The sequence below is a fragment of the Anoplopoma fimbria genome, chromosome 23, assembly GCF_027596085.1.
Source record: "Anoplopoma fimbria isolate UVic2021 breed Golden Eagle Sablefish chromosome 23, Afim_UVic_2022, whole genome shotgun sequence".
NCBI classification, from domain to species: Eukaryota; Metazoa; Chordata; class Actinopteri; order Perciformes; family Anoplopomatidae; genus Anoplopoma; species Anoplopoma fimbria.
Window position 1 is genome coordinate 2,333,521 of NC_072471.1, and position 20,453 is coordinate 2,353,973.

A 20,453-nucleotide genomic window follows, 5' to 3' on the forward strand; every position below is an offset into this window, starting at 1 on the left:
TTCCTCCTCTAGAGACTACACATATTTTAAACACACACTCTTTCCTCTCATTCATTCATCTGACAGTTCCTCTCTGCACAGCCAAACTGTGTGTGTGTGTGTGTGTGTGTGTGTGTGTGTGTGTGTGTGTGTGTGTGTGTGTGTGTGTGTGTGTGTGTGTGTGTGAACAAGGCTTCCTTTTGTAGCTTTATTGACACAGTGTTAATGACTGACACACACACACACACACACACACACACACACACACACACACACACACACACACACACACACACACACACACACACACACGGTGGTACTGACAGCTCAGCTCTGAGCCACAGAAAAGCGAGACAGAAGAGCTGTTCACAGGAAAACTACATTTTAGGTGTGGTTAGAATACATGAAACTATGTTCACATTCTGAATCACCATAGAAGTACTTGACTCGTTCAACTGAAGTACTTGTACTTTACTTCAGTATTTACATTCTTTACTTCTTTATACTCCACAACTTTAGAGGGAAATATTTATATGACAGCTGCTAATTCTTCTTTTACTTGCTGTGGACATTTTTGAAATAAACACAGTCCTGGTTGAGTTACAAATTGTATTTGAGTGAAAAGAATGGAATTGTATTAATTGGATGGATGGATAGATAGATAGATAGATAGATAGATAGATAGATAGATAGATAGATAGATAGATAGATAGATGGATTTGAATGAAAATATTTCATCCAGAGCTGTCTGTATCCATGGAAACTCTACAACCTTTCAAACAGCAAATAAACGAACAGCTGTAAAGTCATTACATCAGTGTTTATTCAGCAGACTGAGAACGTTCGACACAGTGAAGTGAAATGACAATCGAGAAAACTTCCCTCTCAAGTAGAAAATCAGTCAATCTCAACTCGGACATTCATCAAAATGTAACACTTTCTGCCAACAAAATGCTACAAATAAAAGAGAAATAAAGAAAAACATACATTAAAGTAACACTGAATGAAACAAAGAGCAAAACCAAACTATAACCTGAAATACCTTAGACCTTAAACATTTTAAAACCAGAAAAAAACTATTTAATCACTGAAAAGAATATGTTTCTGCAGTTTGATTTATCTGGTTAATGTTCTGTATAAAGGTTTAACATAAATCCATTCCAATTCAATCACTCCAGTTGATTCAGTCGTAAAAACCATGCAAACTTTTTCTTTGGTGAATTAAGACGACACAATTTGTGCACCGTAATGGAGGAAGCTCTGGTAGTTTATTAGCTTCGATCTATACAACTATATAAAGCTTCCTCTCTGTGAAATATTAAGAGGAAAGGTTTACAGCAGGAATACTTTTTCTCAGGGGCCACTTTTGCAAAATGACAGGAGGCCAGATAAAATAAATAAGCTCTATTATTCTATTTAATGCTTTTTTTATGCAAAATAAATTCCCATTGTGAATTCATTTACTTTCATTGACACTAAAGAGACAGAAATTAAAAGTTTAAAAAAATTAAACAGTGTAAAATCAACAATTTTCATGGCTGGTGGGTCTTTTTTTTCTGTCTTCAATAAATCTTTATTAAAGCAAATGATATAAAGTCTTCAGTCTGGGAATGTAAAACACAACATTACAAAGAAAAACAAAACATCTAGCGCTGCTACAGACAATTTCATCATGTCACCTTTAAGTCATTAGCTTTTGATTGGAAATGTAATTTGTAATTAGGCTCAAAAGTGCATATTAAACAACACTTAAATACTGTTTGATTGTTGATCAGGTGTCTTGAAATAGTAGTACTTTTGTTCTGAGTCAGTGTTAAGGTACATTAAAAGATAGTCTTTGTGTGTGAATAAAAATATTTCAATCTCACTACAAACACATCTCCTTTCCTGTGTCCATCGAGTTATAACAGTGGATGTGTGCAGCCAAGCAGTTATTCAAAATGATAAATCAACTTTCACTTAAGAGCAAAAACCTTTTCATTAAATGACAAATCCCTTACAGAAAGAGTCTGAGTATGAGACGATGTAACATTTTGTTTAGTGTTGAGCTGCGTCTCTTTTCTACTGTACAACAACTATTTTACTAATAATTATATTGTTTTCAGTGTCTGCTTAATCTGGTTTAGTGCCTTGCTCAAACTTTAATGGAGTCTGTCCTTCAACTCTACGATGACATAAACGTCTAGCCTCCTTTTGATTGGATACCGAATGTCTCCAAGGTCACCAGATCCGTCAACAGCTCGCCACAGATAGAAGGTAGCTGTGGGAAAAATGTAAGCAGAATTTGACCTCCTGCGTCCAAAAAGTTGTGCATTTTCTTTGAACTTCAGATCAAAACAAAAAAGATATTGTCTGATTTTTGTGATGAGCTTCAGCTGCCCTTAAAAGACAAAAACATCAGTGTTGTTGAGCAGAGAAACGCAGAAAGAGCCGAGGATGTGTTGAAATGTCGAGGGCCACAATGAAAAAATGTACTCTCTTGAAAAAATACTGTTAATTAGATTTAAAAATATGTATAAAGAAGTCTCTGCAGCCGGTGGCCAATGGCAGGAGTCTGTGCAGTTGATTGACAGGTGAGTCGGCCTATGGTCTTTGAGCCAGGCGGCTCTTCCCCTCCTCCTGTTCGGTCAGCTTGAGGTGAGTGTAAGACAGGATACCGGCCAGAGTGCAGAGGATCCCCAGTGCCTGAGAGTGAGACAGGACGACAGACCGACAGGTGATTGTGTTGTTGGAGCCAGAAGGTTGTTGGTTTGAATCCTAAGAGCAGCAGAGGAAGACTCACCTGGTTCATGGACAGCGGGTCGTGGAAGAGCAGGTATCCTCCAATCAGAGTGATGCAGAATTTAAAATGACCAAACATGTTGTAGCTGCAAAGTGGAGTCAGGAGAACAACGACACATATGAAACCCCTCTAGAATAATTTTCTCAAGACCTCCAGCAACCCTAAATAAACCTAAGAAACCTTCCAAGACTACCTGAAACCCCTTTAACTCTCCCACAAACCTCTACGAGAAGACCAAAGACCTCCTCAAGAAATTCAAAGACAACTTCAAGAAACCAGAAACATTTCCCAGAAGTTCTGAAACCCTTTTAAAGAAACTAGAACGCTCTTCACAAACTATTCAAACCTCCACAAGACAAAAAAGGCCACTTCAAGGAAACCCTCAAACCCCTTTAAATCCACCAAAAGGAAGACCAAAGACTTAAGGAGCACCAGAAACATTTCCCCAGAAGTTCTGAAACCTTTTAAAGAAACCACAAAGACATCCTCAAGAAAACCAAAGACCCCCTGAATTCTTAAAAACTCCAAAATTTCTGAAACCAGAAAGTTCATCACAATAAGCCATCAAGTCCCCAAAGAAACCCTTAAACCCCTCAAATCCGCCAGAAGGAACCCCAAATACCAAAGAAGTCTCTTTGGACTCCCATATATTTTTGGGATACGTGACAGCCGAGGTGTTTCCAATAATCCAGTAGATGGAAAGGTTGACCAGGAACGCCACCACCGCAGAGAACAGCACCGTCACCTAGGCAACAAGAGTAGGGTGTTACCATAGCAACATTGGGGGTTCACAATAAAAGCCTGAGTTGCACCAGTTGTTTGGAAGTTCCAACGTAGTATAGTTGTAACGCAAATCTTTGCTAACACATACATTTTGACATAGTATATATTTTGTGTGTTTGTATGTGTATGTATGTATGTATGTATGTATGTGTGTGTGTGTGTGTGTGTGTGTGTGTGTGTGTGTGTGTGTGTGTGTGTGTGTGTATGTATGTATGTATGTATGTATGTATGTATGATGTTGAGTCCAGAGACCAGAGCAGCAAGAGACCAGGGTCCAAATATTCCTCCGTCTCCAGTCAGCGGCTCAAACAGAGGAACAACGCAGAGCAGGAAGCCCGACGACAGAGGAGCCTGAGAGGACAGAACAGTGTTAATATTACTGTTGTTACATCACATTATGTATTAATATAACACAATACTATTACAGTCACAGTATTAATATACAGGGATCCCTTGTCCCGTGTCAAAATAAACATGTCCCCAGTCAAGTCCCAAATGAAGGGGAACAAATCCCAAGTCAAGTCCAAAGTCAAAACCAAGAAGTCAAGGCCAACAAGTTAAGTCAAGGATACAAATCCCAACTCAAGTCCCAAGTCAAGGCCAAAGGTTCCCAAGCTGAGTTCTAAATGAAGAGGAACAAGTCCCAAATCAAGTCCCTGGTCAAAACCAACAAGTCCCAAATCAAGTCCCAAGTAAAGACCATCAAGTCATGGCCTACAGGTTCCAAGTCAAGTTCCAGGTTAAAGGCCAACAAGTCAACAGATTAAGGGGAAAAAGTCCAAAATCAAGTTCCAAGAAAACAAGTAGGTCATTGTCCAGTCCATTGACCGGTTTAGCAGAAAGCTACTGTCAGCATGACTATTGCATTCGGCGGTGTGAATAAACAAAATGATAAGACTAACTATCAGCAGATCTTACTAAGAGTACTAGGTGACCCTTGTACTGTTATGGTATCAATACGATTTCAAGCTATAGTATCACATTAGAAGTCATACCTGATAGTACAGAAGCTGCATAGAGTTCACCTGGAGCTCATGTTGTTTAGCTCCCACCCACTGAAAGAGAGAGAGAGAGAGAGAGAGAGAGAGATTTAGTTTATTCTTGTTAATTTCACAGAAACAACTTTGTTTCTTATTTCAGTGTTTATATTTACTCACCACTTGGTAAAGCGACGTCACCAGAACACCCAGCGTCGCAAACATTGTCCCCAGCAGGTTGAACTTCACGTCAAAGTACGAGTTCAATATCACGCCTAATGTGATGGGCACCTGGAGAAACATAATGCAATTACAGAAGTACGAGACTATATTTTGGCTATTTCCAAGCCCAAATCTTTCTAATTCCAAGCCCAAATTTTCAAGTCCAATTCTTGATATTTCCAAGCCCTACATTTTTGCTATCTTCAAGCCCAATCTTTTGCAATTTCCAAGCCCAATCTTTTGCAATTCCCAAGCCCAAATTTCACTATTTTCAAGTCCAAATTTGGTTATTTTCAAGCCCAATTTTTTCCTATTTTAAAGTCCAAATTTGGTTATTGTCAAGCCCATTTTTTTTGCTATTTTAAGGCCCAAATTTCCAAGCCTCATTTTTGCTATTTCCAAGCCCAAATTTAGCCAATTCCAAGCCAAAGCTTTATGCAACCACCCTACCCAAACCAAACCCTTTGTCTGGACCCGTCAAGTTCTGGCTTGTGGAGAAGAACTTTATAAACCAGCTACTATGTTCAGATTACTGTCACAAGGAGAAAACTTTCCTCACCAGTGTGAGTTTAATCTTGGTGGAGAAGGTCTTCTTGTAGTAGGTGGTCTGGATGAGGATGATGACGGGCGTGGTCATGGCTTTGGCCAGCTGGTATGTTCCTATCGAGTTGTTCTGCAGGGAAAGGTTGGTGAAGGCCACGAACCCGCAGAAGCTCAGCGCCAGCCACACAATCCTCCGAACTGGGAGGCTTTTAGGGGAGAAAATGTCCATTTTCTGGCAGATGTAAAGTCCCAGCCAGGTGACCACGAAGTGGACGAGGGTCAGCGTCATGTTGGGGAAGCCGTAGTGAACGTAGATCCATTTGTTGATGAAGACGATGCAGATGGAGGACAGCAGGTTGACCAGCAGGCCGGCGACAATGCGCCTGTTGGCCGATAAATTAAGCAGCGTCATGGTTTAACGGAGCCGAGCTTTGTTTAACTCAGAGAAACTGTTCACGCTGCAAAACAGATAAAGTGAATGTTAGAAAGTCTTCAACTTCAGACATTAATTATCATGTTACTCCAACTTATTTACAACAATAAGGTGCAATATTAGTTTTTTCAACATTGTGCATTATTATTTTGATTAATCAATGTGCAATATAGCTTTCTACTACTTTTTCAATATCATTGACAATATCTCTTTCAATATCATACTGAATATTATTTTTATATTTTAGTATTTAGTTTAGGCACTGGTGTTAGCATCACTTCTTATACACTTAATATTTTTATTCTTGTACATAATCTTTGTTGTTGTATTTAACTTTTCTATTTTGGTTGAATTTGCACTTTGTTTATTGACTTTACTCATGATTTATATCATGTTACATTTTGCATTGTGTGTCCGTATTATTTCTTTATGCTTAATAATTGTTATTCTATAGTTCATATAATTTTATATTTGTATTCTATTGTTTTTTCTTCTGTTGTAATCTTTAGTAAAACTCTGGCACAAGAATTTCTTATCATGATACATCTTTTTAACATTCTACTTTTTTTCTGTTATTTTTACAGAAGTGGTACTATAACGCAAAAACACTTCCTTGTTTAGTAAAAGCCCTGCCTTCAAAAGTACACAACTTTTGTCAGTGATGGTACCAAAAGTAAAAGTACTCATTTTGCAACAGAATTGCCCCATTTCAGTGTCACACTACTTTATGATATCATTCTAATATTATTCATGATGCATATTCATGTTATAGCTGGAAAATGTGAAGCTAAGATTAAATACTTTATATAAAGTTAAAATGTTATTACATTTTTACATTTTTTATAACTTCCACCATTTATAACTGAATAATGCTGATTAAATATCAATGCAACAGAGTAAAAGAAAAAAAAATACATAAGTTTGAAATGGAAAACTCTGATAAATAGTTTGTCATTTATACAGAACTAACACAGTATAGTTAAAGACATTTGGACATAACATAAGTCTCTCTATGTGTCTGTCTCTCTGCCTGTCTGTCTGTCTTTCTCTCATTCTGCCACGCAATAAGAAAAGTTTACCTGGTGTCTCCATCTGTCCATGCGTCTACTTCTATCTGTCTGGGTCCCGGTAAAACGAACAGTCCCGGTAAGGTAGGGTCCCGGTAAGGTAGGGTCCCGGTAAGGTAGGGTCCCGCCCCGGCTGTCGGACTACAAAGCCACCAAACTCCCGTTACTGTCCTGGATAATTTTAGGTCCCTGCTCTCCTGCAGAATACAGTCATGATTCCTGGCTTACAAACCACCCCGTGTGTTCCTGTTTCCTCCGTGAGCCGTCGAATAACGCGTGTGTTGAGCAACATCGCCCACTGGCGGACTGGAGGCGGAACTACAGCAGAGATCATTTATAGCGACAGATGACTCACCACACACAGGAAACCGTGAAAACTAAATCCAGACTGGGAAAAAAATAAAAGAACCAAATGATTATATCACAGGTATGACTTTGTTAACAACTAAATACTGTGTCTTGTATGATGTGAACATTAATATTATACCTAATTTGTATTATTGCATGATCTCAATAACTTTGTTGTTTTAATCGTATACAGTACCTGTAAATTTCCCCGCTGCGGGACTAATAAAGGATTATCTTATTTTACCTGTCAAAAGTTTGGACACACCTTCTCATTTAATGGTTTTTCTTTATTTTTATTTTTTATTTTTTTCTACATTGTAGATTAATATTGAAGACATCCAAACTATGAAGGAACACATATGGAATTATGTGGTAAACAAACAAATGCTCAACAAACCAGAATATGTTTTATATTTTACATTCTTCAAAGTAGTTGAATGAGACTGGTACTGTATGTATTCTAGCAAGGAGATAAAAGGCTACCTCAATTTAAAGCACATTTATAGCGACAGATGACTCACCACACACAGGAAACCGTGAAAACTAAATCCAGACTGGGAAAAAAATAAAAGAACCAAATGATTATATCACAGGTATGACTTTGTTAACAACTAAATACTGTGTCTTGTATGATGTGAACATTAATATTATACCTAATTTGTATTATTGCATGTTTATAAATGGTCTCAATAACTTTGTCGTTTTAATCCTATACAGCAGTGGTTCTCAAATGGGGGTACGTGTACCCCTGGGGGTACGTGAAGGCACTCCAGGGGGTACGTGAGATTTTAAAAAAATATATTTAAAATTAGCATCCATTCAAAAATCCTTTAAAAATAGTTATTTAATAAATATTCAATAAAATATAAGTGTAAGTTCATGAACTGAATTCAATGCAACAATGCAATCGTCAGTGTTGACAGTTTAATAAATCAGACACTGATGGCAGAGCGCTTAGTATTACATCTTTTTTTCCACCAAAAATGCTTTGCACTGGTTAGGGGGTACTTGGCTGAAAAAGTGTTTCACAGGGGGTACATCGCTGAAAAAAGATTGAGAACCACTGCTATACAGTACCAGTCAAACGTTTGGACACACCTTCTCATTTAATGTTTTTTCTTTATTTTTATTTTTTATTTTTTTCTACATTGTAGATTAATATTGAAGACATCCAAACTATGAAGGAACACATATGGAATTATGTGGTAAACAAACAAATGCTCAACAAACCAGAATATGTTTTATATTTTACATTCTTCAAAGTAGTTGAATGAGAAGGTGTGTCCAAACTTTTGACTGGTACTGTATATTGTGACTCAAGAAGTACTACCCTGAGCCTTCCACTTAGCACTTATTATATTCGTATTAGTCTGTTACACTTATTGTATTCGTATTAGTTTGTTGCACTTATTGTATTCGTATTAGTTTGTTTCTGCACTGTACTTTTGCTCTGGTTTATGCTTTAAGATGCTTGTTTAAGAAAGGAGATGCACTTATGACTTCTGGTGACTAGTAGTTCTCTTGAATACCTATGTTGAATACACTTATTGTTGTAGCTAAATGACTGTAATGTAATGCTTTGGATAAAAGCATCTGCTAAATGACTGTAATGTAATGTAATGTAATGTAATGTACTGTAATATAATATAATGTAATGTAATGTAATGTAATGTAATGTAACTGTAATATAATGTAATGTAATGTAATGTAATGTAATATAATATAATGTAATGTACTGTAATGTAATGTACTGTAATATAATGTAATGTACTGTAATATAATGTAATGTAATGTACTGTAATATAATGTAATGTAATGTACTATAATATAATGTAATGTAATGTAATGTACTGTAATATAATGTAATGTACTGTTATATATAATATAATGTAATGTAATGTAATGTACTGTAATATAATATAATAATGTAATGTACTGTAATATAATGTAATGTAATGTAATATAATATAATATAATATAATATAATATAATATAATATAATATAATATAATGTAATGTAATGTAATTAAATAATAATGTAATGTAATGCAATGAACTGAGGGGGCAGCATACGGTTGCGTAGCGCCAAGTCTACCGGGAATTCAAACGAAGAAGAAGAAGAACAAGCTGAAGACCAACGAAGAAGAATCCTGTCAAGCCTCGTGAAGCGGGAATTAGCAGCCCAGTATCATGGACTGGTAAAATAAACTTCTGACTATTTAACCATTAATCAGCTTTTACATTCATAGTTATATTTGTACTCATACATGTTGAACTGTTAGCTTGTTATTCAGCCTGCTAGAGCGGCTACTTTACTGTGTTAGCTCGGGCTAACGTTACCGTTCATAATCAATGCCGATGCTAACCGGCTACTTTACTGTGTTAGCTCGGGCTAACGATACCGTTCATAATCAATGCAGATGCTAGCCGGCTAACTGCTGTTTTCTGCACTGTTGACATGTTTAAGCAGAGCTAATGGCCTGATTGTGGGTCAGTTATTGGAGATAAATACAGATATTGATTACCCAAAGGTTAAGTGTTAATGAATAGTTAGTTAAGTTATATATTAGCAACACAGATTATTGATAAAATATACAAATAAACTACTTAGTTATGATGTATATTATAGTTTAAGATACTCAGCATTAGTCTGTATAAGTAATTAGTAAAGTAATTAAAAGCAGCTCCAGTTTTATCAGCTGCAACATTGAAGTGCATCAACATTATAATCTAATAAATTAATATTTATCATTTTGAAATGAGCCATTCTGCATAATTACCACTTTGTATTCATTTACTTTCACTTTTAGCACTTTAGGTTTATTATGATCTGTATACTTTCATACTTTTTGAATGTTAAATGCATGATTATTTACTTGTAACAGAGTTAAACTACTACTTTTACTAAAGTTAAAGATGAGAATACTTCTTATAACACTGTTCAAACACATACAAGATGGCTAGAAACGTAACAAAAATACTGCTGCATCTGTGAAACATTTGTCACACTTCAACTATAACTTCTTACATTATTTTGCAAGCTAATATTTTATTCCTTCTGCTCAAAGCTCAACAAATACAAGCTGCCACATTAGAGCTTTACGTTCACGTTTTCATGTCAAAGTCACACAATACTTTGCAATCCAGCCAGGGACTGTGTGGGATGAAGTAATATTTGTTGCTTATGTATTTATACGTACTCGTCTTTCCTTCAAAGGGGTCAGAATGAGCTGCCGTCTCCGGTGGTTCGAGACGACGAGGTGACGGTCGCCGCCCGAAGGAGGAGGAAGAAGGTGGCTTGTATCCTTCAGCTGGAAAATAATGTGTGTGTTTATCTTCATATTTAATATCTTTAACTGGATTTGGACCATGTGTAGGATCTAAAAAGTTACATGAAGACCTTGTGAGGGGTGTTTTTATATTTCTTTCTTTACATTTTATACACTATTGATTCTATTCTTTGAGGCCTCAAATATAACCTTCACTACCAGTATTGATTATTAATGTCAGAACTGTCAGTATTGTTGTTTCCCTGACTGTTGGCTTCAGTCCCGTCACCCGGCAGCCCGGTCCTTTCCACGGCAACACCAGCACGCTCCCTGATTAGGAACACTCCTGCTTCACTGTTCAGACAGGCTGGTACGACACAACACACACACACACACACACACACACACACACACACACACACACACACACACACACACACACACACACACAGCTGATTATTGATTATCTTCTAATACCAAAAATATATTTAATCAAATCCCCTGTCTCCCCTCACATCTCTCTTTTTCTCTCAGTAACTCCCAGAGTTCCAGATGTTTCCTCCATTATGGCTCCGGCAGGTCGAACGCCTCGATACATACACACACCCAGAAACGCCCTCAGCAGTATGGTGAGACACTCACACACACACACACACACACACACACACACACACACACACACACACACACACACACGATCATTGGACATAATGCTAGAATATTTATTGTTTTCTTATCTTAAACATTTTTCAGTGAAACTTACTTTTACAACAGTTTGATTGTGAAAACTCTCTGGACAAACATGTCGAAAACTTCTAATTCAATTTTGCAATCTGTTCATGAGGAGGTTCACATTAATGAGATTTGATCGTTTGTATAACTGACACCCATACATTTCTATATAAGGCTACTCTTTTCACTGCATTTGTGGGTGAGTTTCATTCACAAAAATGACATCCAAGAAATACAAAGAACAACAGCTCATACCACAGGTCTGGCCGCTCATTTAGTTTGTTGGTATCTAAGAGAAAATTAGAATTTTTAATAGCCACAAGTTCTTTTAAATCCCTACTACATTTACCTTATTAACACATCTGTTTGTACAAGTGGTTTGTGCGTTAGTCTGACTCTTATAGAACAAAAAAAGACAATTTGTCGTGGCACAAAAAGTGTGAAAAACATCCAGGGTTATCACTAACGTGCCGTCTCTGTGTCCAGAATTTGGATGACAGTGATTGGACCAACAGCATGTACATCTCCCCCGTTTCGGGAATGGAGAACACCAGCTTCTTCACAGACGACATCACCAACCTAAGCTCCGCCCTGCTGAAGGAGGACGACCCTGGCGAGGCCGGTGAGTGAAACAAACGCTCCCCAATCCCACTCTGCTAGTTTACAAGCTTTCCTCTTAACGTTGTCGTTCAAAAAAATATTTACATATTTATCTTTTCCAGCGGCTGCCAGTCTTTTCCCAGAATTCCTCACGTCCTTCCAGAAAAACTCTTCCACTGCCGTGTTTGAGCTGCTTGAGGATTACCAGACACTCTTACAGGACAAGGTAGGCTTTGTGTGTGTGTTAGTCTGTGCAGGCTAGCTGTTTCCCTTCCATTCCAATCATTGTGCTAAGCTACGCTAACAAACTGCTGGCTGTAGCTTCATATTTAACACACACACATGAGAATGGTATCTATCTTCTTATCTGACTTTTAGCAAGAATAAGTACAGTACCAGTCAAAAGTTTGGACACACCTTCTCATTCAACTACTTTGAAGAATCTAAAATATAAAACATATTCTGGTTTGTTGAGCTTTTTTTTGTTTACCAAATAATTCCATATGTGTTCCTTCATAGTTTGGATGTCTTCAATATTAATCTACAATGTAGAAATAAAAATAAAGAAAAACCATTGAATGAGAAGGTGTGTCCAAACTTTTGACTGGTACTGTATATTCCCAAAAATGTTGAACTATTCCCTTAAGAAGTGGTTAGCTTAGCTTAGCATAAAGACTAGAAGTAGGGGGAAACAGCTAGCCTGGCTCTGTCCAAATTTCCAAAATACACCTCCTAAAGCTCACTAATGAACTGAGCCCTCAGTCTGATCTCTCACCTTCTTCTCCGTCACCGTATTTAAGGTGGATGTGCTGCAGTCTGTGGTCCTCAGAGCGGGACAGAACAGTAAGACAGCCGGAGTCCGCTGGCTGCTGCAGCAGGAGAACTGCTCCTGGAGACTCATCACCTCCCTGTACAGGTAGGTGTCCGTCTGTCTGTCTGTCTGTCTGTCTGTCTGTCTGTCTGTCTGTCTGTCTGTCTGTCTGTCTGTCCGTCTGTCCGTCCTCTTTGACTCTGATTGATCACCTGTCTGTCTCTGCAGGGACCGGGTCCAGTTGGCGCTGGAAGATGACATCATGACAGACATGGTGGTGAGTGTGACGTTCAAACACAGACGCACACTCTGAAAGCTGCATTAACAGATTATTTTTTGGACAAATAAGTTGTAAACACATATCACCTTTTTAAATTGATATGAAGAACTTGTTAGCAATAAGCTACGTATTTATGTTCTGGCGACCGAGGGAATCATCTGTCTGTCTGCTTTAGTGTTCAGTGGCTTTTTACAACTTTTTTACTGCCAACTACTGCGACCAAAACAGCGTTCATGAATATAATATACTCTTTAATAACACACTTGTTTTAACATACTCTTACCCTTAAATACACATCTGACTTAATGTATCATCAAATTTCCCCCCAGTGATCGTCATTATTTGAAACTAACAGACACACACACAAACGCACACACACTTTACACACAAACTTAATGAAGTTAAGATGTTGTGTTTGTGTGTGAAGGTTCCCAGTGAGAGTGAGAAGGTCGTGGTGGAGCAGCTTTTCCAGCGGGATGCCGTCATACGTCAGAGTCAGGTAACAAACACACACACACACACACACACACACTATCAAACATGATATTTAAAGAAATCAATTTGTTTGGATCAGGAGGCAACTGCTAATAAAAGTTTGTTTTGTGTTGCAGCTGGTCGTTGATTGGCTGGAGAGCATCGCCAAGGATCAGATTGGAGATTTTTCTGATAATATTGAATATTACGCCAAAAACGTCTGCTGGTGAGTTTCTAAATATCTCGTCTACAGTCGTGTGTTTTAAGATCATTATATAAAGTTAAATGTGTGTTTTTAGGGAGAACACCCTTCATGCTCTGAAGCTGAGGAGGAAGAGCGGCGCTTCCTTCACCATCCCTCTGGTCACTGAGCTGGTGAGGCCTGTTACCACGACAACACCAACACATCCTGGTCCCCTAGTGTGTCTGAATACTCGACATAACGTGTGTGTTTGTGTTCAGGACCCGGACGCTCCTCTCCGGCAGCAGCGTCCTCTGGCCGACCTGGACAGAGAGGACGACGCCAGACTGCTGAAGAACCTGTTCACCCTGATCAGAGCGGGGATGACCGAGGAGGTAGAGAGACGGGGGGGGGATAAACAGGGAAGGTAGAGGGACAGAGAGACAAACAAAGAGGTAGAGAGACAAACGGGGAGATGGGGAGACAAACGGGGAGGTAGATAGAAGGAGGGACAAACGGGGAGGTAGAGAGACAGAGGGACAATATAATAATGGAGCTAACAGCGTTAAAGGAGGTTGCATTATGAGGCGTTCAAGCTCCTTTTTAGTTAAAAATGAGCGTAGGAAAATTAGAACGTTATGAGAATCTAAGTATCTCATATTGTGGCATTTCTAGCAAGGGCACAGATTGTGGTTCATGCTGTCTTTAAAAGGCCAGTGTCTTTTAAAAAAACATTTAATTTAACCAAAGTGTGTGTGTGTGTGTGTGTGTGTGTGTGTGTGTGTGTGTGTGTGTGTGTGTGTGTGTGTGTGTGTGTGTGTGTGTGTGTGTGTGTAGGCTCAGAGGCTGTGTAAGCGCTGTGGTCAGGCCTGGAGAGCAGCAACTCTGGAAGGCTGGAAACTTTACCACGACCCCAACAGGACCTCAGGTAACCTCTGACCCCAAATACGACCTCTGTAATAAACAAGAGAGTTTTGTTTATTACAGTATTCACACAAACACGTCATGATGATGTCACCGGCCCAGAGTAACCTCTCGTCTCCTCTCTCTCTCTGCAGTGAGTGTAGAGCTACAGGCCGTGGAAGGAAACCCTCACAGAGGAATCTGGAAGGCCTGCTGCTGGAGGATGGCTGAGGAGGTACAACACACAACAAACACCTCGTTTCTTTACTTCTTTGTAGTACTGACGTAGGAACACAAAACCACCAAATGAAACATGTAACATTGACCTGCTGAGTGTGTTTGTCTGTTTCAGGAGCAGCTAAACAGATACGAGAGAGCGATCTACGCCGGCCTCAGTGGAAACCTCAAACCGGTAACGTTATGAATTTGTATTGTGTTTGTTTGTGCAGATGTTATGTTATTAACCCTCTGAACCAAAAGCAGTGGCCTCTTTTTTTCTCTACACACGCATATATATATATATATATATATATATAGTGAGAACTCAAACACTTCTTTTGTGTCAGAAAAACACAGTTATAATGGCAGAAACAAAAATAAAACAAAATAAAGTTGAATTTCTTCTTTGAAAATACATTGTAAAATAATTAAATCTATATATCAAACCTTTTTTTTTTTTTTTTAAGTTCTCACAAGTGTTAACAATTTGAGAAAAAAAACGAGGCTCCAGGTGCTTTATGTGTTGATCCTCCTCATGATTAACAAACTAATTGTGTGTGTGTGTGTGTGTGTGTGTGTGTGTGTGTGTGTGTGTGTGTGTGTGTGTGTGTGTGTGTGTGTGTGTGTGTGTGTGTGTGTGTGTGTGTGTCTCAGCTCCTGGCAGTGTGTGAATCTTGGGAGGACTGTGTGTGGGCTCACTTCAGAGTGATGGTGGACTCGCTGGTTGAGAAGGACCTGATGTCGTCGGGTATGGCCCACCAGGAAGTGGAGTCACTGCCGCGAGAATACCTGGAGGCCAAGTACGACACACACAAATATAAAATACACATAAATACATAAATACAGTCATTAGCAGACTGTAATACATACAAAATACATTAGAAATAAAGTAGTTTTATCACAAGATACTTAAATACTCATTTTTCTCTCTCTTCAGTTGGACGATGGAAAAGGTGTTTGAGGAACTTCAAGCCTCAGAGTTGAAGGTGAAACTCACACACAAACTGAATGTGATTGTTGAGTCACATGACTGAACACACACACATTAAACCAGCTTCTTTCTATCTATATGTGTGTGTATAGAGGGTGTTGGAGGAGACTAAAGAGCATTACCACGTCATCCAGAAGTTTGTCATCTTGGGAGACCTGGACGGTAAGTCACCTCTGACCTTTGACCTCTGAAATCAAATTTCTAACAACCAAGAAGGAAAAGAATCACATTATTAAAAAACAACTTCCATCCCTAAACTTCTCTCTGTCCCCGCATCTCAGGTCTGTTGGAGGAGTTCTCTGATTGGCTGTCAGCCTCTAAGCCCCTCCCCTCCCACCTGCTGCGTTTCATGACTCACCTGCTGCTGTTTTACCGCTCTCTGGGTTTGGCGCTGAAGGTAAAATAAAACAAATTAATCAAATCTAACACGTCAAATCCAGACTGAAGTATCTTTACATTAATGGGGTGGATTGCCGTGAAGTTTGGTGCACGCATAAGCTCTTTTTTTTCGACATAGGAACTCTGATTTTCGACTGCATTGGCTCTTAATTAAGTTCTGGGGACATTTTATCCCCAAAAATGTTTTGGTCGGAAAAAGTACTCAATGAAAGTACAGGAAGTTTGACGACTCTCATTGATTGGTCAAACTCACTCAGCGCCGCTGCTTCAACTCGTGTACCGCTTTATTCATAATCGAGGAAGTTTCTAGTATTGATTTAGGTTGATTTATGAGAGCATTTCTCATAGTTTGATAACATTTAAATTAAAGTTAAGCTTTGCTGTCGGCTTCCTGCAAAGACGGAGAGAAAAAGAGATTTTGTGTAACGGTAGAAAAGAGAGAGACAGCAAAAAATATATATATTTTCCATGGTTTACGCTCTGAAGCACAAATATATAAACATCAAACACTCAACAGATGATGTTATGTGGAGACAGACGCTCTTAGTTTCATTTTGCTACTCTAAATTTCATTCATTGCATCGTGCAGCAGTGAAACAAAACCTTAAGTTTATAAATAGTATTTTTAACGTGTTCTTTAGATTAATTTCCTTAATCTTCACAGTCTTTAAACACAGAGAACTACGGGTAAAATAAACTTTTTTTATTCCTTCAAATGTAGTCCAAGGACTTAAAATACCAGGAACTTCTTGGTAGAAACGAAGCTATTCATGATCCCCAGAGGTTGAATCCTACTGACTTTGATCAACCTCTGACTTGTCCTCTAGTGTTGTTGTTTTTTTGTGTGAAATCTCTCGAAAACTATTGGAGGGATTGCTAGGAAAGTAACAAATGTTGTCCACACAGCAGTTTAAAAGGAGAGTGAATGTGATTAACATTTTCCTGTTCCACAGAGGATGAGTTGTGATAAAACTTTGGTGATGAACATCTCATTTAGCGCATTCATTCAGAAGCGAGACGGTTGCTCACCTGTTTGTCTCTCTCTCTTTAAGGAGGAGGTGTGTGTTGATGTCCTGAAGGCGTACGTCACCCTTCTGATCCAGGATCAGCAGACCGACCTCGTGGCGAGCTACGTTAGCCAGCTGCCCGCTGAGCTCGCCACCGTCCAGTACGCCGCTTTCTTGGAGACGGTCAGCCAGCCCGAGCTGCGTCCTCGCTGCCTGCAGCTCGCCACCGACGCCGGTGAGACAAAAAAAACAACATACACACTACTTATGCCGGTTTGATAACTGAGTGAATACTGACCTGCTGTCTGTGTAGGTCTGGATGTTGCCGCGGTAACCAAGCTGGTGGTGGAGACTGTGAGAGAGAAGGATGAGACGGAGTTCACACACCACAACCAGACGCTGGAGATGGGAACTACAAAGGTACAGACTTCACACACCGTGGTGGCATCATTGTTTTCAGAACAAGGTAGATTTTCTAAACATTCGCACTGAAGATAAAAGCGGAAGTGCTGAAGTTTGAACCAAGATATCAAACTTTATTACTTCTTTCAACCTTGACAAAGGCTGTGAAGACCAGATCCACTCCTTCTGTTCTTACCTTTCAAAATAAAAGCCTTAGACATAAACACTGTAAGTGTTTACCAGAGGGAACCCAGATTCACTCTGAGCATTTTGCTTTTATGAAATTAAATAATATATCTTACATTATCTTAGGCTATACAACATTTTACCAAATTTGTAATTAAAGGTGAGTATAAAGGCCTTTAGAAACATAAAATTCACAAATGCGACAAAGATTTATTTTATTTGATAAAAGCTCTTTTTAATAAACCTAATTTTGCTATAGTTGTATGTGTTGAACTAGGTGTAGTTACTTTGTTTTCTGTGCTCTGATAGGAGGACCTAAGGAAGATCGATGTCATCGATTGGCTGCTGTTTGACCCCGGCCATCGAGCCGAGTCCCTAAAACAGTCCAACGCCATCATGAGGAAGTTTCTGGGTACCTTTTTTTGTTGTTATTATTAATCCTACGTTATTCATTTATTCATCTCGACTGTCTCGACTTGTCATGGGACATTCAGAGGTCAACTGCAAGGACCACAATGCATTGCGTCTATCTGACCGTCTCTCTCTCTCACAGCGGTGCAGAAACACGACGCAGCCAAGGCGGTGTTCTCTAAAGTTCCAGAGGATTCGATGAGGGAGATCTACTGCCAGTGGTCGGGGGTCGGTCAGACCACGCCTCTGCCCGCTGAGGACGAGAACGCCATCAGAGAACACCTGTGCATCAGAGCCTACCTGGTCTGTCACCTGTCTCTTAGATAACATCAACACTGATCTGGCTGTTAACACAGTTATCATGGCTGTAATAATAATATTATTGAATACTTAATTAAAATTAGGTTCTAAATTAATTCAATTTTATTTTATTCTATTCCTGTGTTCTGTTCTATTCTATTTTATTCCATTATTTTATTTTATGTTATGTTATTTTATTTTAGTCTTTTCTCTTCCATTTTATTCTATTCATTTCAAGTTCTAAGTTCTATTTTATTATTTTATTTTATTTCTATTTGTTATTTTCTATTATATTTTTTATATTATATTGTATTTTATTATATATAATTTTATTAAAAAGTAAAGTAAATTTTAAATAATCATTAGATCATACCAGCACTGGAGCTGCAGCATTACTTCAGTCTGTTCTGTTATGATCAATAAGGTTTATTGATCTGAATGTCTTTTTTCTGTCCTAACAGGAAGCTCACGAGGCGTTCACTGACTGGTTCAGTCACAGCAGCTCGGCCCCCAGAAGCCGGCACCGGCCCCCGAGGCCAAATTCACCGAGAGAGTAGCCAATGAGATGAGAGAAAAGGAGTACCAGGTACACACACACACACACACACACACACACACACACACACACACACACACACACACACACACACACACACACACACACACTATTTTTTAAGTAACAGTACCAGTACAACAAAGTAAAATTACTTATTTTAACAGTAATACTTACTACCATACATGTGTGTGTTAGTCCTCCCTGTCTGCCTGGTCGAGCCGTCTGGACGTTTTAACTGAAGATGTGAAAGAAAGAATCTACAACGTGCTGCTGTTCGTAGACGGAGGCTGGATGATCGACAACAGAGAGGTACATGTTTACCACACGATGCATGAACTGTACGTTTAGGGGAATTCCACTGCAGGAACTTTTGAGGAATTAAGGAACTAAACCTGCGTTTACACTGAAGGAACCAGTGACTGAATTTATTTCCTGTTCGATAGCTCCAGGTGATTAAAAAAGCCCTTTATGTTCCTTGTTTAGCTCCTCTGGTTCAAAAGTTCCTGGGTCTGAAATGGTAGATTCTGTAAAAGAAAATGTAAAGGAATAGTTTTCCATTTTGGTTATATCCCTTCCTATTCAACATAAATACATTCAGTATAAATATGGCTTTACAAGATGATCAAATCAGAATTTTTGTTGTCTAATTGACTTATAGAAACAATTATTTGCATGTTTGCTCGGTTCATAAATGGATTGATTGTTTGTGTTTTCAGGACTCAGAGCTGGATGCAGAGCGCAGCCACCAGATGGCGGCGCTGCGTTCTCTGTGTCTGCCTCGCCTCAGCTTCCTGCTGCTCAGCGTGCTGCAGAACTCCTCCAGACACCAGGAGGCGCTGCGCCTCGCTGACATCATCTCATCGGACCAGCACCGCCTCTACCAGGTAACTAAAGCGATTTTATTGATCCTGTACAAAGAGTTAATGTTTCTTGTTCTTTTTCTTTTCTGAACTGGCACGGTTTTTAACGGTGTTTCTGTTTTTCTCCACAAATTCAGGTTTTCTCTAAAGAGGAGCTGAGGCGGTTCCTCCAGAAGTTGAGGGAGTCGTCGCTCGCTCTGTTGGACCGAGGACTCGACCCGCTGGGCTACGAGTTACAGCCATGAACACACACACACACTCACACATACATACACACAGAGCAGTGTTTAAATCACTGTTGCTTTTTTTGGATTGTCTTGTTTTTTTCGAAATAAAAGTTTTTGTTTTCCTCTAGTGGTTTCATGTAAACTTTATTAAAAAAGGTTTTAAAAATGTTGTTACTTTTGAGCTGTCAATGAACTAAAGGCCATCGTAAACAGATAAATGTTGTTAGTGTTTTGTGGCTTCCATCTAATTCATTTGTGTAAAGTGTTTTACAGCAGTTAAATGTATATGGGTAAATTATTATAGAAAAAAATCATCTGAGATTTTGCGAGTTAAGTCATAAATTGTACAGTCAAAAGATTTATTTTGAGAATCAATTTTTCCAAGAAAAAATTGTGAATAAAGACATCATTTTTCAGGAGATTAAATGCCATATTTTGATAAAGTCTTAACATTTAAAGAAAACATTAATTTTGGTGGTCTAAGGGCAGGAAGTGGGGAGTTTGATAGACC

The 20,453-nt window shown here is 38.8% G+C and overlaps 2 protein-coding genes across 2 annotated transcripts; one reads left to right on the forward strand and one right to left on the reverse strand.

Moving 5' to 3' along the window:
• Positions 1 to 787: 787 nt before the first annotated feature.
• Positions 788 to 7,063, reverse strand: slc35e3 (solute carrier family 35 member E3). The gene is made up of 8 exons (XM_054624625.1): positions 6,799 to 7,063; positions 5,303 to 5,744; positions 4,702 to 4,812; positions 4,540 to 4,599; positions 3,797 to 3,895; positions 3,424 to 3,506; positions 2,762 to 2,846; positions 788 to 2,664 (listed from the first exon to the last, which is right to left on the reverse strand). The coding sequence occupies exons 2-8, from the start codon at positions 5,696 to 5,698 to the stop codon at positions 2,563 to 2,565; spliced, it is 936 nt and encodes a 311-aa protein (XP_054480600.1). The 5' UTR covers positions 5,699 to 5,744; positions 6,799 to 7,063; the 3' UTR covers positions 788 to 2,562.
• Positions 7,064 to 9,224: 2,161 nt separating this feature from the next.
• nup107 (nucleoporin 107) lies at positions 9,225 to 20,109 on the forward strand. The gene is given in 28 exon segments (XM_054624539.1): positions 9,225 to 9,332; positions 10,352 to 10,434; positions 10,684 to 10,773; positions 10,938 to 11,032; positions 11,622 to 11,757; positions 11,858 to 11,961; positions 12,536 to 12,651; positions 12,775 to 12,823; positions 13,254 to 13,325; positions 13,438 to 13,526; positions 13,600 to 13,675; positions 13,763 to 13,876; positions 14,319 to 14,409; positions 14,540 to 14,619; positions 14,737 to 14,796; positions 15,258 to 15,403; positions 15,541 to 15,589; positions 15,687 to 15,756; positions 15,876 to 15,991; positions 17,046 to 17,235; positions 17,314 to 17,420; positions 17,898 to 18,000; positions 18,142 to 18,302; positions 18,761 to 18,803; positions 18,806 to 18,885; positions 19,051 to 19,164; positions 19,572 to 19,739; positions 19,853 to 20,109. Coding segments are annotated over 28 exon segments (2,718 nt in total). The 5' UTR covers positions 9,225 to 9,324; the 3' UTR covers positions 19,961 to 20,109.
• The last annotated feature ends 344 nt before the right edge of the window (positions 20,110 to 20,453 follow it).

Bases quoted from the DNA above. Each gene is read 5' to 3' on its own strand.
- slc35e3 (XM_054624625.1), bottom strand. From the start codon at position 5,698: ATGACGCTGCTTAATTTATCGGCCAACAGGCGCATTGTCGCCGGCCTG. The intron at 4,813-5,302 runs GTGAGGAAAGTT...ATGTTTCTCCAG, and splicing joins CCAAGATTAAACTCACACTG to GTGCCCATCACATTAGGCGT. The intron at 2,847-3,423 runs GTATCCCAAAAA...TCCACTTTGCAG, and splicing joins GGAAACACCTCGGCTGTCAC to CTACAACATGTTTGGTCATT.